Raw genomic sequence first — 18,113 nt, 5'->3', positions numbered from 1 at the left:
AAAAAAAAAAAAAAACTGTGATAAACCCTTGGAGAGAAAACCACAGCGATCAACCTTTAGCAAAATACCAGACATTTTTTTAAACTAAAAACTAATAATGGTTACAGATTAAACTAAAAAAGAAATGTTGATGTTGGTAGATGAAGCTTCTTTACATCTTTTGAGGCCGTTAGACATGTGTAAATTAATTAAAGATTACCCTGCAAGGAAAAAGAATTGAAAAAATGTAAAATTTGTAGATTAGAAATATTGCATTAAATTGATGCAATCAGATACAGTCTCGCTATTGGACTTTTAAGTTTTTAACCTCTGTGGTTTAAAAGCAATTATGTTCCAACAATATCTATACATAGGAACAGAGTTTATCTCTATTTATAATAAAGCTAAATCTGAGTATGTGCGTTGGGGCTCTACAAGGCATATCGTTTGATCTGTAGCTACTGAATTTGGCACATATATACCTTGAAGGGTAGAAAAGTGCGTTTTTGAAATTTTAGTTAGAATATTAATTAATTGAAACAGCTGAATTTTGGAATTTTTCCATAGTAACTTCCAAAAAAGTATTATTGCACAATTTATAGTTACCCGAATTTGGTACACATATACCTTGAAGGGTGGAAATGTGCTTTTTGAAATTTTAATTAGAATATTAATTAATTGAAACAGCTGAATTTTGGAATTTTTCCATAGTAACTTCCAAAAAAGTATTATTGCACAATTTATAGTTACCCGAATTTGGTACACATATACCTTGAAGGGTGGAAATGTGCTTTTTGAAATTTTAATTAGAATATTAATTAATTGAAACAGCTGAATTTTGGAATTTTTCCATAGTAACTTCCAAAAAAGTATTATTGCACAATTTATAGTTACCCGAATTTGGTACACATATACCTTGAAGGGTGGAAATGTGCTTTTTGAAATTTTAATTAGAATATTAATTAATTAAACAGCTGAATTTTGGAATTTTTCCATAGTAACTTCCAAAAAAGTATTATTGCACAATTTATAGTTACCCGAATTTGGTACACATATACCTTGAAGGGTGGAAATGTGCTTTTTGAAATTTTAATTAGAATATTAATTAATTAAACAGCTGAATTTTGGAATTTTTCCATAGTAACTTCCAAAAAAGTATTATTGCACAATTTATAGTTACCCGAATTTGGTACACATATACCTTGAAGGGTGGAAATGTGCTTTTTGAAATTTTAATTAGAATATTAATTAATTAAACAGCTGAATTTTGGAATTTTTCCATAGTAACTTCCAAAAAAGTATTATTGCACAATTTATAGTTACCCGAATTTGGTACACATATACCTTGAAGGGTGGAAATGTGCTTTTTGAAATTTTAATTAGAATATTAATTAATTGAAACAGCTGAATTTTGGAATTTTTCCATAGTAACTTCCAAAAAAGTATTATTGCACAATTTATAGTTACCCGAATTTGGTACACATATACCTTGAAGGGTGGAAATGTGCTTTTTGAAATTTTAATTAGAATATTAATTAATTGAAACAGCTGAATTTTGGAATTTTTCCATAGTAACTTCCAAAAAAGTATTATTGCACAATTTATAGTTACCCGAATTTGGTACACATATACCTTGAAGGGTGGAAATGTGCTTTTTGAAATTTTAATTAGAATATTAATTAATTAAACAGCTGAATTTTGGAATTTTTCCATAGTAACTTCCAAAAAAGTATTATTGCACAATTTATAGTTACCCGAATTTGGTACACATATACCTTGAAGGGTGGAAATGTGCTTTTTGAAATTTTAATTAGAATATTAATTAATTAAACAGCTGAATTTTGGAATTTTTCCATAGTAACTTCCAAAAAAGTATTATTGCACAATTTATAGTTACCCGAATTTGGTACACATATACCTTGAAGGGTGGAAATGTGCTTTTTGAAATTTTAATTAGAATATTAATTAATTAAACAGCTGAATTTTGGAATTTTTCCATAGTAACTTCCAAAAAAGTATTATTGCACAATTTATAGTTACCCGAATTTGGTACACATATACCTTGAAGGGTGGAAATGTGCTTTTTGAAATTTTAATTAGAATATTAATTAATTGAAACAGCTGAATTTTGGAATTTTTCCATAGCCACTTCAAAAAAATATTATTGCACAATCTATAGTTACCCGAATTTGGCACACATATACCTTGGAGAGTGGAAATGTGCGTTTTTGAAATTTTAGTTAGAATATTAATTAATAAAAAAATTATGCTGAAATTTTGGCATTTTTCGTGGTAATTTCCGAATATATTATCGTAAAAAGATGTATTTTACACCATTTAAAAATTTTATAAAATTATCTTTTTAATAATACCAATTTAATCTTGGCAATTTTTTTAAAAAAATATTTTTTTTTCGTGATTTCCAACAATAGATCTAATTATTGTCCCGAAATTGAAATCGTTTTCATTGTTTCATGTTGTTGTTTATAATGGCACTTGCCATGGACAAGTGCCATTATAAACTCGCTGACGAAGTCAGCGATTTTAAGCCAAAGGAACGTCTCTTGTTTTAGTAGCGCCAACTAGTGCCAAGAGTATGTCTTAGCTACACGTATGAGAGTATGTCATACGTGTAGCCAAACGTATGAGGGTATGTCATACGTGTAGCCAAGAGTATGTCACGCATCACATTCGCTTGCACAACCCCTATTTACGGGGGGGGGATTCACACATCTCACAGATAGAACAGATGAAGAACAACCATGCCCCAACCAGCCGAACCCCCGCCCAGGTCACGTGGAAGACGCGCTACCACTATGCCAGGACGCCAGCTCATTGTTGTTTCATAAAATATTTAAACGTGTGATTTTCTTGAATTTTTGAAAACTAAGAAGGAAGGATTTTGTTTAATATCTGTGTAATTTACTAGACAAATGAAATAGTGAAATTACAATACCTCGAAATTTAGAAGATAAATAAATAAGGTATTTATATTTTTAATAGCTCTATGATTTCATAGAAATAGTTTTCATTATAAAGATTCATGCACACAAGAAACGGATCACATTTAAGACAATTAAAGTGACATTAATGTCTGGCAATTTCACAATATTATGGATATGAAGTTAATATTTAAATGATTTAACTGAAACTAAATGTAAACAATATCTCCAGAAAACCAGCTGGTCGAGAAGAGCAATTAGTGTCTAATAAACCTGTCAATAAGAAAATTCATTGGTAATGAGCATGGATCTTGTGATTTTGATCCTTGGTAAGATTCCCGCTGGTGTGGTGTGGTGTGAAGAGGGGGGGGGCAGCTCAGGTGTCGTCCTCGTCATCTGACCGTGGTTCAAAATTACGAGGTCCGTCCCAAAATAGCCCTAGTGTTGCTTCAAATGGGACGTTAATATAACCAAACCAAACCAAACCTTGGTCAGATGATGGAAAGAGCACTTGAGTCGGCATATTTTTGTCCGAAGTTTCATGCCATTTCAGCGGAAAGATGTTTGACTCTGGACCTCAAGTTCACGACAAGCCCTTGTATACGTTGGATCATTAATGGAATCGGGATTCGAACATAGATTCAAAGCTAAAACCTTACCATTTGGAGTTCGCGACCATTTATATTTAAGAATATCAGTCCAACAATTTATAAAATAAATATGTTCATCTTAGAAAGCAGAAAGTAACCATGATTAGGCATTGTGTTGTGAATTTTCCAATACCAGTTTCTAAAATATTTTATGTTTATGAACATTAATAAATGGAATCAGGTTTTATCATTAAACAAATTGATATTTTAAATTTTAGAAATTATTAAGCAAAAATTCTGATAAATATCAGATAATCCAAGATCCACCAAATGTGGCAAGTGCCCGAATTAATGTGACATAATCTTGACTGATCATGTGTACTGACGGTGTATTTTCAAGCGTATTCATTGGACCGGCTATGGAAGTATTTGGTTTGAAGATGCTATAATGCTCAGTTTGATTTATCCTAATTGATCAAAGTTCTGAATTAACGAGATATTATCTAAAACTGCTCTGATCCAATTCGGTTGAGATGACGCGGTTGAGACCAGGACTTAGAGGATCATAGGTCTGACACCCAATTTTTATAAAAAACCAAACTGGACGGTTGGGCCTAGTGAAGGTTGAATTTGTGAATTTAATACTTTCACGCTACTATGGTAGGGAAACTTGAAAACATTCGAGTGCTATCAGCAGTTTAAAACTTGAGGTCTATTATTCTTGGATAGCTTTAAAACGGCACTGATTCTAACAAACATGCCGCAAAATTATTTTTAAACACGTTTAAACCCCCGGGGGGGGACCTCGAAATGAGGATGAGATGCTTCCGGCATGGTGGTTGGATCTCGCCACCCTGGACGGTACACTAATAGGTGGGGGATCTGACTCCTCCCATTGATGACGGGACGTACTTCCTTCGGGGAGGGTTGTACCGTGGCCAGTGACGGACCTTAGGATTCAACCACATTTCCCGCCAATGTTGCTGTTGCGGCGGTCCGGTCATTCAGTTTTATGGTTTAAATCCGTGCGCCTTCGTGGCGGGTCGGAGAATTAGATGGTTGACTTAAACACGTTTGATCCCGTGGAACTTATACACATTAAAATTGAAGGTTCCTAAAAAAATTATGTATAGAAATTTCAATACACAACAGCACATATTAAAATTTGTTTATCATTTTTTAAATTAAAAACAATTATATATAATTAATTTGTTAAGCTCGAAGTTCATTTAAAATTAATTTATCAAATACGGCGAATTTTCAAAATTTTTAAAACCGAGCTTGCCGATAGTTTTTCATTCCATTTCCTACCTTTTTTGTTAAACTTAACTTCCTATTCAAACATATTCTTAATTCACTGCAATAAAACTAAAATTAAACTGATTTTTAAATAATAATAATAAAACTTTCAAATCTTAAAATACGTAAAACAGAAGCTAAGAATGTGATATATGACTTCCCCTCAACTGTTTATTGTTTTACTCCTTTAAACGACTTCAGGTCTTCCGAGAATTTTTATTTCAGTAAGAATTGATGAAATAATTTTATTACTTTTTTTAGTCTTTCTTATTAACGAAATTAGTGGTCAGTTTTTGTCTGTAATACATGTACTACATAATTTTTATATGAAAATTTGTATTTGATACATAGAAATTTTATCCAATATGCAAAACTTATTTTTTAAAATTGAAAATCCAAGGTTAAACCGTTTTGTATTTTGAATACCACTGTAACCAATAGTGTTTTTAAATTTTATTTTAAACTGTAGTTTTAAATTTTATTTAAAAAAAAATATTCGAATTCGTCGAGTCCAATTACAAAATAAATAAAAATGAACTAAAATAATCATGGAATATAAAATATAATATTTATTATTTATTCAAAATATAAGAATCTAATTTGATTCTTTTTATTGAAAATTCAGCGTTTAATTTATAAATTATTCGCATATCATAATAAACGAATTCTATGAACACATTTCCCGAATACAAACAAACATTTAAAAAAAGCCGTTCTTTTATGCATTTTTCATCTTTTATCTGAACTTAGCAACTGACATAACAGCCATAATCACAATGTAGATAAAATCTTTATTGGAAGCTTACTATCAGCAACGATACTTAGTATAGTTTCTCAAATAACAAGGAAATGGCTATGAAACGATAAAACACCATTTCATAAACATAAAACTCTTGTAAAACTTTATTTCATCTTGACATAAGACTGAAAATATCGCTTCTCAGATAGATAAATGTAACTTTCCGCTTTCCAGATAAAGAAAATTGCACTACATATAAGAAAGTTAAATTTTAAATAAGAAGAAAATTAACATATCTTTTATTATAAATATTCTGGATATTTGTATTGTATATATTGATATACAAGATCAATAAAATGCAGTAAGCAATCAGAATTCAATTACGGCTTTATGAATTTCAGAATCTTTTTTGAAAATTATCGTTTGCAGAGAAAAATTGGATCTACTACTGTGCACAAATGACTACGTCTAATGGAATAATAATTTTTAAAAATGTAGCATTAAAATTTTTCTGTAATGACTCACAATGCGTATTAAGAAATCAGTTCTATATTGCGTAAACGCTTTCAGTTATTAAAATTCATTATAATTGAAACAAATGCCTATCTTAACAATGAAGAAATTAAGTAGATTCATCGCGTTTTTAAATTAAAAAATTTAATTTCAAAGATTAAAACACAAAATTGTTTAAAAACGGAATGCCTTTTGCCTTTCGAAAAATTATAATTTTAATATAAATAAAAAATATGTTGAGAGATCTTAAGCATTTCCATTATATATATTTTAAAAGTATTGTTTCTTTTAAATTAAAAAGAATCGTCCGAAATGTTTTTTTTTTGTTACACGTGTTAAATTAAATTAATTTTTTAATCATTTTCAATTCTAGCAAGTTTCATCTTTTTCATTACCCTTTAGATAACATTTCTTTGGTATTCTACTTAAAATTAAGTTTTAAGTTATTCGCAAAAATTGCATTTTTCTCAAATAATTATAAAAAGAGTTGATTAACAAAACAGACGACTAATTGTTTTTATAAATATCAATTACTGTTTGTCAAATATTTAGTTTTTTTTTGTGTTATACCCGAAATATTTTTTTTCTTTTCAAGAAATTATAAAAAATAATATATATATATATATATATATATATATATATATATATATATATATATAACTTTTTTAAAATTTTTACAGAATTTCATTATAATATGATATTTATAAAAATGATTCAAATGTTGGAAGTAATATCGGACAGGTTCTTTTAAATCTACATATCCGATAAAATATTTTATAATCTCATTATGCTTATATAGAAGATGACTTATTATGATTATTGTACTGATAATTATGATTTGAATTTATTATAATGGTATCATATTAAAAGAATTTAGATATAATGTTTATTAAATAAAAAATTCCATAACTTTTTCTACAAAATATTTTGTATGCCTATAAGCATAATATTTGATCTACTATGTATTCCTTAAACCTAACCCTATTCCCTAAACCTAAAATATATTTAGCTATTAAATGATATGTTAGCATAACATTAATAGAAATTTCAAGAAACGATTATATAATAATAAAAACGTTCGAATTCCATATAACATTCGAATTGTTCAATAAATTCGTTCATTCCATAAAAAAATAAGCAAAAATAAAATAAAATAGCCATTGAATCTAGAATAGGAGATGCATTAATTATTCAAAATATATGTTGGATTGAAAGGAATAAAATCTGAAATAAAAGAAATATTAATTAAAATGCTAACTTAAAATATATTCGGTTATCAGATAATATTTTAACATAATGTTATTAGAAATTTCAAGAAACGACGATATTTTATTAAAAACGTTCGATTTCGATATAACATTCGAATTGTTCAATAAATTCATTCGTTCCACAATAAAATAAGCAAAAATAAAATAAAATAGCCATTGAATCTAGAAATAGAAGTTGTATTAATTATTCAAAATATAAGCTGAATAAAAAAGAAGGAAATTCAAAATGAAAGAAGTATTAATTAAAATGCTGTGTTTTAAAAAATGTATTATAATAAATATAAAAGTTGATTTGATATCAGTTATTTAAAGAATATTATTAAAAGCTTAAAAGAAATCAATAAAAATCACACTCACGCTTTTTTGCTTAATCGATTTGGTTGATTTGATAGATTTCGTTGATTTTTTCTTTTTCATCATATTGCAATTTGTAATGATTTGATCACCAGAAAGAAGCTCATGGATGGCAGAAACAGCTTCAAATCGGATTTTCTTCAAAATCTTCCAAACTGGAACTCAGTCAGTCCAGGTGTCCGCCGGAAAAAAAGCACTCACCAAATCGAAAACCACGGATGCATAAATGACAGTTTTTCCCCCTCCTCTTCTTCACAGAGCGAGTGAGTTGAGTCAGTGAACGCAAGCTATGCTGATAGAGTTGTTCCTGGCAAATACATTACATCATTCAATTTCGCGTCACACCGGCCGCTCAGTCAGTTGAGATATAATTCATGCGTGGGCATTTGAAGAAAGAATATGCTAAAGCAAAAACCGTTATTTTCAATCTAGTTGTTTGTCGAAGTGGTGTTAACTGTTAGTTGTAATGAGGAAATTGGATTTTTATTTAGTAACACCGATGTCTAGTACTGAATGATTACATCATTGAATCTCATCTGTAGTTTCTTTCTTATCATATTCAATGCGACGGTAATATTGCATATAATTAGCAATAACTATTTTAACAGCAATTACGGTTTATTTTTTGTTAGTCTGATTAATACTTATGAGAGTGTTTTATTCGAATTTAAAAATGCATAAATAAATAATAAATAAAAATGCATAAAAAACATAAATAAAACGCATTGATAAAATCTTTTATATTATTCTATGGAAATTTAATGTTCTAAAGAATATTAATTCATAAAGGAAATTTAATGTTCTAAAGAATATTAATTCATAAAGGAAATTTAATGTTCTAAAGAATATTAATTCATAAAGGAAATTTAATGTTCTAAAAAATATTAATTCATAAAGGAAATTTAATGTTCTATAAAGAATATTAATTCATAAAGGAAATTTAATGTTCTAAAGAATATTAATTCATAAAGGAAATATAATGTTCTAAAGAATATTAATTCATAAAGGAAATTTAATGTTCTTCTCTATTTTAAAATTTTTTTTGTATTGATTTTTAAATATTTTCAGATCATATCGTTAAATTGGAACCCCAGGTAGACAAAACTGAACATTTTCCACACCATTCGTTTTTGTATTTAATCGAACTACCAAAGCAAGATTCGATTATCGAATAAACAAAGTAAGCAAATATTTAGCCCCTCAAATTTTCAGGTCCAAAATCTGAAGATTTTTTTTCCTTGCTGTAATTTCTGTGTAATTTTGAGATGAAGAGTTTGAATAAGAATTCAAATTCTTTGTATTCTTATTCGAATCAAAATGAGTAACGTTTAAAATTTAGAACATTATTTTAAAGATTTTATGTTTTTTTTTTTTTTTTGCTTATGTTTCCTAATTCGTATGCAGATAAATAGAGTCCATTTTTCGCAGTTTGTTGATTCATTCCCAAATCAAATATTTTAGTAAATTTTGAATAAGAATATTTAAATAGTATTTCATTTTTGTTGTAATGTCTAGAATTGCTTTTAATTTTGTTATACAAGAAATACTAAAAACTAACTAACCTGAAGATGATATTTATTAAATGCTTTGTCATTTCTCTTTATCATAATATTAGTGACTTAAAATCTGATTATAAAAATATTAAATTAATAAAAAATGTGATTGTTTTGGAAATTAAGATGCAGAGTTTCTTTAAATTTGCATTGCCTAAAGATAACTTCTAAATTCTCTAATGCTTAATCCAGAGCTGCAGAAGCTTCCCGTGAGATCTGTACTGTTCTTGAAGAAAGAGAAATGCAATAAAATATCAATGGCTATTATTTTCTGAGCTTAAAAAAATGTCGAAGGTTAAACCAACATCTACGCCAACCAACTGGAAATTTTTTTTGAAAAAAAAAAGTAATTTTGATATAAATTTAAAAACTGGTCAGACTGACCTAGAGCTATCAAAACTAGCACATATATATTTGGTGGATGGAAATGTGTATCTAGGAGAGATTTTTATTTAAAATTTTAATAAATTGAAAATTAAGCGAAATTTTGATTTTTCCTAGCAATTTTCAAAAATAATGCAGCATAAAAATGATTTTCGCCTTAAAATTGAAAAAAAAAAATAGTATTTTAAAAACAAAACAATAGTAATGGTATGGTAAATGGTCTTTTCATATTATTATTAATGTTATTTTGCCGTCTAATTTTTTAAAATTTTTAATCGATTAAACATATTTTAAATTTATTTTGCAACATCATATTTTGTTATTCAACAATGAAAACTCAAATTGTTTTCATCGTTGCTTTTAATAATCCTTCTGAATTCTTTCCCTTTATTGATGATCATGATATTAATGTTTGGTTTATTTTTCCAAGTTAAGAATGCTTTAATATAGGGCATGCTTTAAAAATTTGATTTGAAAATTTATGGTACAATTAAGGTTTAACTTCGAAATCAAATAGTTGTTGAAAAAATTTTAAGTGCATCCATTTTTGTGATATAAATGGATGGATAGAAATATGGACATAAAGTTAGAAAAATACATAAAACAATGAACAAAAGATGCTCGGCTTCTATAATTATATGAGTTATGTGCATGTAAAATTTTAAAATTAAACAATATTTTGGTGAGGAAGCCATCAAGACGTAATTAAGCAAACTATTTAGTTGAAATTTTTAGCAATAATGAATCCTTGCGGACCAACTTGTTATCAAAAGCGGTTCGAAACAAAAATAATAATAAAATCTGCGGCGGATTTTTGAATAGGAAGACATGCAGTTTCTTGGGTTCGCTAGATTATGAAGATTCATAGGCACATCGATGCTAATGGGGATTCTAATGGGAATTATAATGGGGATTCATAGGCACATCGATGCTAATGGGGACTCTAATGGGAAGTCTAATGGGGATTATGGGGATTCATAGGCACATCGATGCTAATGACATAGTTGCCAAATAAATAAATTAAAATATGTATATATATATATAAATTCGAGTTACTATAAAATATTAGAATAATATTAACAGTATCAAATGTAATTGATGAAGTTCCTATTTGTTCCATTACGTTCACTTAATTATTATAGGATTTATAAACGCCAAGTGTCTATTTAAACATGCATATGTACAAAAGTAAATGTCACGCAGTATTGAGTCATTAAATAAAGAAATATAAACTTATACTTTTCCGCAAAGTTATAAAAAAATCTAAATATATTTATCATAAAATATTTGTAAAGCTCATTAAAATGTTTATTGAACCGGTTTATTAAGACAGAAGCTTCATAATGTGCACAGTTTTAGACCGTAAATTGCCAAAGTTCCCGACTGGGCTGCTATATCATGACTTCCAAATGAGTTGTTAGTTTTGGTAGAAAATAGGTGGATTCTTCGAAAATTCGTGCACATATAGAACTTCTATTTCAAAAATTCGTGCACAGAAATACACTTCCATAATGTGAAATATTTTGTATTCGTGCATAACATGTTATATTTATACACGGATGTTTATATTACTGATGTCTATTATGGAATGTTTGTCAAGCTGTCGCTTGAGAGCGAAATGGAAACCTGTCTTTATTTCTGGCTAATATAATTTGATATTTTATTTTATATGGATAGTAAAAGAAAAATTTTTAAATAAATTCTTTTCCACAATAATTGCATCACTTACTTTTCTGACGCCAGTATAAACTAATTGTTTTTGTTATGAATTTATTGGGCATTTTAAAGCGCAGCATAGCAATTTTCAAGAATTTGTTTCAATAAAATTACTATTTTTTATGAGCTTCTCCTAGAATGGTCTAGGAATCTACACATTCTTCTAGTTGTGGTTACAGGAGGAAGGTGTGATTGATACTGGTAAAATCCAGATGTATTTTGCGATTGCTTTTTGATATTTGTGATTTTTTGCAAGATGATTGATTACCCATAAACGTTTATATTGTTACGAAATTTCCGGGGTTTGTTTGGATAGTAGGAGTTATATGGTGTGAAACACGCTCAATCAGCAGGCGGCAATAGAAAAAGAAACAACGTCGTTTATTTACACGCAGACACACAGGACAGCACAAGGACGACAACTATATAAAGCACAGAAGACGATTATCTTCAGCCGAGACGTGCAGCGTACAACAGCAGCATATAACAAGACTCTACTGCAGACAGTAGCGCGCAGCTTAGTTCAGCACTCGCTTGACTCCGTCGCTGCTCTGCTAATCCCTGGAAGACCAGTTCTTCACCGTCGATTCCGACTAATCTCGACTACTACTGATTCACGACTACTCTGGCAGCTGCGGCTGCCCCTTTTATAGGTCTCAGGGGGCGGGGCTAGAAACCTCTCAACCAATCAGGAACGTTCGAGGCGTAACTCAGTTCCTACTGGACGGATCGGGAAAATTCTCGATGTTTCTCGGGTATAATCTATTTTAGCGCCAAAATCGCCAAATTCGTCGCCAAGTCGCCAAGTTTGTCGCCAAGCTCTGGGACCTCCTATGGAACCAACTATGCTGGGAAGCCGCATCACAGATTCGTAACAATATTAAGGTGACTATTTCTTATATAGTAAGAGATAAAAAGGGAAATTCTTCCTAATCTAATTAGAAAAATAATTCTAACTCATCTGGATTTGAATATTGTTGCTAATTTGTAATATCGTCTCCATAGCAGCTGGTTTCAGGATAAGGAAGACAGTTTAAGAGAGAGCTCTAACGAATGCTGAATGTATGCAGGATCAACGGCTTTGACGACAAACTTGTTGACAAAAATAAAGGATCCGGAATATTCGAGAATCTTGTCAATATTTCTAGTAGAACTTGAGTTCTGATATTTGTTGCAGGACATTTAATGTCTTATTATGGCAGTTATAAGAGCAGAGTCGCACAGATGAGAAGAGTCAGTCGAGTTGACAGAAGAAAGAAGTTGAGTGAATTTTCTCTTTGGAGTCTTGATCTCCTAAGATTTCTCCAAAGTTCAGTCTTTTCTAGCGTTTTGGGTTCTTGTGGCTATTTTTTTAATGATTTACTGCTTGTCTGAACTTCGTCCAATAAACTGCCGTGATCCATTACTGTTGGTGTTTACAACGTAAGCAAAATTGGACAGTTTTTTTAATAGCAATATAAATTATTTTTTGATAAGCAAAAAAAAAAAAAAAAAAAAAAAAAAAGGAAAATTCGGGAGGTTTTATTTAAATTAGAGACACATTTTTCATTCTAGAACAAAGATATCATCATCTCGCATATTCCCGAACGCTATTTATTATTTATATCAAAATTTGAAAATTTAAAATAAATTCCTTTATTATCCAGCTTTCAAAAAATTAAATATAATTAATGCTTCTTAATATGAACTATTCAGTTAGGAGTAAAATTTGGACAAGTTGGAATACTAAATTCAAATTCTGGATAAGTTCAGAGCACATATAATCAAAATTTTGATCCTAGTTTAGCTAGAATAGAAATAAGTACTACTTTTAATACAATGCACACATTCATGCTTAGATTTACTTTATATATGTGGGGAAAGGCAACGACCAGCATATTATGTGAAACATATTTATTGATATTAAAGGACAAAGGACGAAACATTATCAACATAGAACACATGAAGATACATGAGCGTGAGCTGTACATCTTACAGACTCACTACCCAACTCTCGTCTTCCAATAATGGCGGGAAAACATCACGTGATTAATGACGCAACATGGCGCCATACAGGATACGAGATCTGTCAGCACTTCCCCCACCCCATATATATATATATATATATATATATATATGAATGTGTATGTGTGCTCCTTTTTCTCTTCAATGACTTTATTCTAAGATTTTGATAGGAATTTCTTTGTCACGTGTCAATTTAGGCAAGGGAATCTTAGGTATCTGAAAAGTATGTGCGAATGCTAAGTATTTTTATCCCTTTTTTTTACTGGTGTGGTAACCACGGAATCAGTTTTATTAAGCGTATGTCAGAATTAATTAAATAAAAACCGGGAATTAGATCAAGAAATAAGAGAAGATTTTAGAATAAAGTTAATATGGCATAAATTAAGATTAAAAAATAAGATTTAAACTAGATTAAAAGATTTCATTACGTACACATATATATCTTGATAATACATTGATATTGATAAAAGAGTTATAGCTTCTACAAGTGGTTTTTCAATATATCAAATCATGAAGAACAAATTTCATAGTTAAGTCCACGTTTTAAGATTTAGTGAAACTTTTTGAACAAAACTCAAAGGTCTGATGAGATCACAATGGAGGAAGTAATTTTATACGTATTGGTCTTCCACCCATGAGTCTGAAAATTTCCTCTAACCTGAAATTAATAGAGTTGCAAAATAGCTATTAATCATTACATTTCTCATGAATCCATCTGGGTTTTTCCTAATAGAATCTCAACATGTGTAAAATTATTCATAAAATAAAAATTTGGCGTGTTTAAATTTTATACATACAATAGTTGAATAATTATAAAAGGACACAAGGTTATTCTAAATTTCAAAATCCAAACTCAGAAAATTTTTCCTTTCCTTCAGTCTAGAAATTTTTTTAGTATTTTTAAAAGTGAAGGCTTTATTGGATGACGTAAGCATAGGGTTTGTCACATTTTAACAAATAGTATTTGTTATAATACAATAATCTATAATATTTCCTAGAATCCAAAACGAAACAATATATATGTGAAAACCTGCAGTAGGCAATACAATTATTTTTGGAATAAAAATGTAGTTGCTGGGGAAATTTACTATCAAATATCAAATTAAACAAGTTTCTATTACAACGATAAGGAACAAGATCAGTGAAAGATGTAATAAAGGTATGTATGCGCTATGTATTCTAAATAGCATTAAAATCAAGCACAAGAAATTGTAAAATACCATTTGTTTTAATTTATTTCAGTATTCATTAATATGAAATTTCTATGATTCGTTTAATTCGATAAAATATTAAAAATTTCCTGAATTTCCTAGAATTTTACTTTTATTTGATAAATTAATAATATATGCCAAAGTTCTGTATTTATATTAAATTAATATGGTTTTATGCAACATAAAGAATACTTAAGTATACTCATCTGTAGTAAATATTAAGTTAAGTTAGAACTTAAAGAAAGATTTTTAACATGTTTTCGATGATTTTACATTTTTCTAAATAAATATATTTATTTTAAACATGAATTTTGGAAAATATTACCTTTTAAATAAATTTTATGATTAATCAATCTTGCTAAGTTCTAAATATTATTAAAAAATTCGTTTAGAAATTATTTGAACTCATTTTCATAGATGATGTGAAAATTCAAACCTTTTATTTTCATCTAATTTTGTCAAAATATAATTTTTTAGTAGTTTTAAAAAATCACAGTTCTGTAAGAACTTTTTATTTTTTTATAATTGATGCGACAATTAGATTATTTTTTTCACAAGTATTTCGAAGATTGAAAAGTCACTTCATAAGTATTTTTTTTTTCATACAAACCGATCCAATTGCAGCACTATATATAATTTTATTCAATTTTCAATTAATTCATTCATGAGACAGCCTTTTGTGGTTTTTATGAATTTATAAAGATAAAAACTCAATGATATTGATTCAGCTTTTAAATTTATAGTTTTTTGATTATCAAAAATTTTTGATGATGCAAATGGATAAAATTTGAAAGAACAGATGCTATAAATGAAACAGTTTTTATTACAAAGTAGGGTATGATTAAATTTGAATATTATAATAAGAACTTGCAAATATTTATAAATATCTATTTGAATTTGAATCGACATGACAGTTTTACTTTAAATTATTGATTGTTTAAATTAATTTTTAATTGTTTAGGTGTCTCTTTTACATGGTAGAAAGCCTTGCCATTTTTATTTATTTATTATTTTTTTTAACGAAAATGTTTATATAAGCATTAAAAAAATCTTTTTGCAGCATTTTGTTTCGCAATCCTCCTAATTTTTATAAAATTTTTGATGCATAGAAATTGTTTTTCTCCCTCACTTTTAGGACTTCTATAATAAACAAGGGTATTTCAGTGTTAGGGTTACAAAGCTTTAGAAAGGGTAGGATATCTCAAGACGATTCGGAATCATGCAGCATTGTGGAATAGGAAACACTTACCAGATACGGCAGATAGCGCTGCATGTGCGCAGAGCTCTCGAGTATTTTTTAAGAAAATCTTCATTTCAGCATTCCACAACAAGAACCAATGATCATAAATAATGATGTCACAGCTATCCAGATAAAACAGAACGTGATGACTGGCCAATGATGTGAGAGTTGACATCAGCATATCCAAAATTTAGATCCAAGATCTGATTAGATCTGAATTTCATGTTGAAATTCAGAAAAGCTCTTCAAAATCGACTCAGAAAGCATCATACACTTTGAATAGAACGCCAATAGAAATCTTGTATGGGGGAGATTCACTCCATATGTATTTTTTCCTCAGAAAAAATACATATGGAGTACATAATACATGGAGTACATACATAATATCAAATATTATTTTCTTTCAATTAAAAAAAGAATAAAGTCTTTACCCCGCCATTAATCTGCATGTCGATATATATAAGTGAAAGAGAAAAAGGCCTTTTCCCTGCACCTGAATTATGTAAATTGGATATAAATTACACTTGGATCAGACATTAGGTGTGACGTCATTACTACATCATTGGTTTATTATCACACTGTGTTCACGTAGACAGCAGTGAAGCCATTAGTTTTGATCACTGAATGTTGGCATCGAATGCCGAAATTAAGAGTCTCTTGGGAACGTTTGGAAATTCTGTGCACGTATAATGCCACCTGCCGTATCTGGCAAGCGCTTCCGCTCTTTCTGGAAAGCACTTCTGGCAAGCGATATGTTATTCCGAACCTTCTAATGTGTCCTAATTCTGCTAAAAATTTGCAACCCCAATATTGAGACACTGTGAAAAAAGAGAAAATAAAAAATATTCCACAATAAAAATAAAAATAAAAATTATTTATTAACACGAAAGAGTTACAAAATTTCTTCGAGGCATTTAATCGTTAAGTCTGTAATACTAATAAACATATTATAATATGCTTCTATTATTTAAGCTATCATCGGTAAAACTTAACATACTTTGAGGGCTAAATCATCTTGTTAGTTTTTATTTCTGAAGAATCAAAGAATAATTCTTGTGTTTATTATAAAGCAAAACAGCTGAAAAAGCAATTGCAAAGACTATTTTTGATTGCAAATTTTTATTAGCATTTTTTAAAAGTAAAATTTATTCTGCTTTAGCTTTTTTCTACATTTTTATTTCATAATTTATTATTATAAATATTATAGAATTCTGAATTCCAACTTTTTTCAAATTTGCAATTAGATGGCACTACTATATGACATCAAAATGCTATTTAATTAAGCAATTGGCTGATAATTAATTTCTGAAAATATTAAACTAGTGTTTAGCCATAGAGAATTCACTTGAACATAATTTCAAACGTCTAATACATCAGCAAAGAAGTAAAAAAAAATTCAATTACAAAATTTCATCTTCACTGACACAAAACTTGTCAAGTTTAATAAAATCTTGTAAAAACAATAATTTCAGACAACAATTTTTGCCTAATATTGTTTCTGTAAACAGAAAATTGACAAAACGTTTTTAGACATTTAATGCAAGTGGACAGAAAAGAAAAGATTTCGTTGCTTATAAAGTAAATAAACTTCATGGTTATTCACCTATTATTTTTTGAAGTCTATAAAAGGACTTATGTTAAACAATTAATGAGATCTTGAATTCTAACAGACACTATTTACTGCCTTATGAATCATAGTATTCAAATGATTGCCTTAAACATTTTGTCTGTCTATTTTCTTAGCGATTTTTCAACAGAGAGAAGTAATAGCAAATAATTAAATTTTGTATAAAAATGTGTGAACCAAAAGGTGAATAGACTTAAGAATGATCATGGATGTGCACATATTTGTATCTAATGATATTTTTAAACCTAATTAAAATCTTAATTAATTTCCTAATTTTTATTTTAATTTAGCCTATATTAACTTTATCCTAAAATGTTCTCTTATTTCCTGACCCAATTCCCCCTTTTTATTTAATTAAATCAACTGCTCACGTCAGCATGTTCTCACACTCCGAGTAAAGGGATATAAATTCTTAATGTTTAGAATATTCGTTTAAAGATACCTAAATTTCCCTTTCCTAAGACGATGCATGTCAAATTAATCCCTATTAAAATCTTGTAGAAACCAATGAAGGGAAAAATTTCGGTCTCCTTTGCTCTTCTGTTCTTTTGTCACGATGTAGACTGACTTATTGCTAACCGCTTCTTATCTGTATAATTCATACCTCCCGGGATAGAATCAATCGTAGTTTAAAAATTTCAAAAATGTCTTCTATTCGGCCACGCATCTGCTAAAATATGTTTTTTGCATGTAT

General features: G+C 28.9%; 1 protein-coding gene across 2 annotated transcripts in view; it reads right to left on the bottom strand.

Annotated features, from left to right (window-relative positions):
- The window catches only part of LOC129988372 (transient receptor potential cation channel subfamily M member 7-like), a 120,238-nt gene that overhangs the window by 88,869 nt on the left and 13,256 nt on the right, over positions 1–18,113 (bottom strand). The window contains exon 1 of one of the 2 annotated variants that reach the window (XM_056096587.1): positions 7,688–7,870. The exons of the other annotated variant lie outside the window; for it this stretch is intronic. Within the exon in view, the coding sequence (XP_055952562.1) occupies positions 7,688–7,750 (63 nt within the window). The 5' untranslated portion in view covers positions 7,751–7,870. Of the gene's footprint in view, positions 1–7,687; positions 7,871–18,113 lie in introns of those variants that run through there. 2 annotated transcript variants of the gene reach the window in all.

Source organism: Argiope bruennichi, chromosome 10, assembly GCF_947563725.1.
Source record: "Argiope bruennichi chromosome 10, qqArgBrue1.1, whole genome shotgun sequence".
Classification (NCBI taxonomy): domain Eukaryota; kingdom Metazoa; phylum Arthropoda; class Arachnida; order Araneae; family Araneidae; genus Argiope; species Argiope bruennichi.
This window is presented reverse-complemented; position numbering and strand designations above follow the sequence as displayed.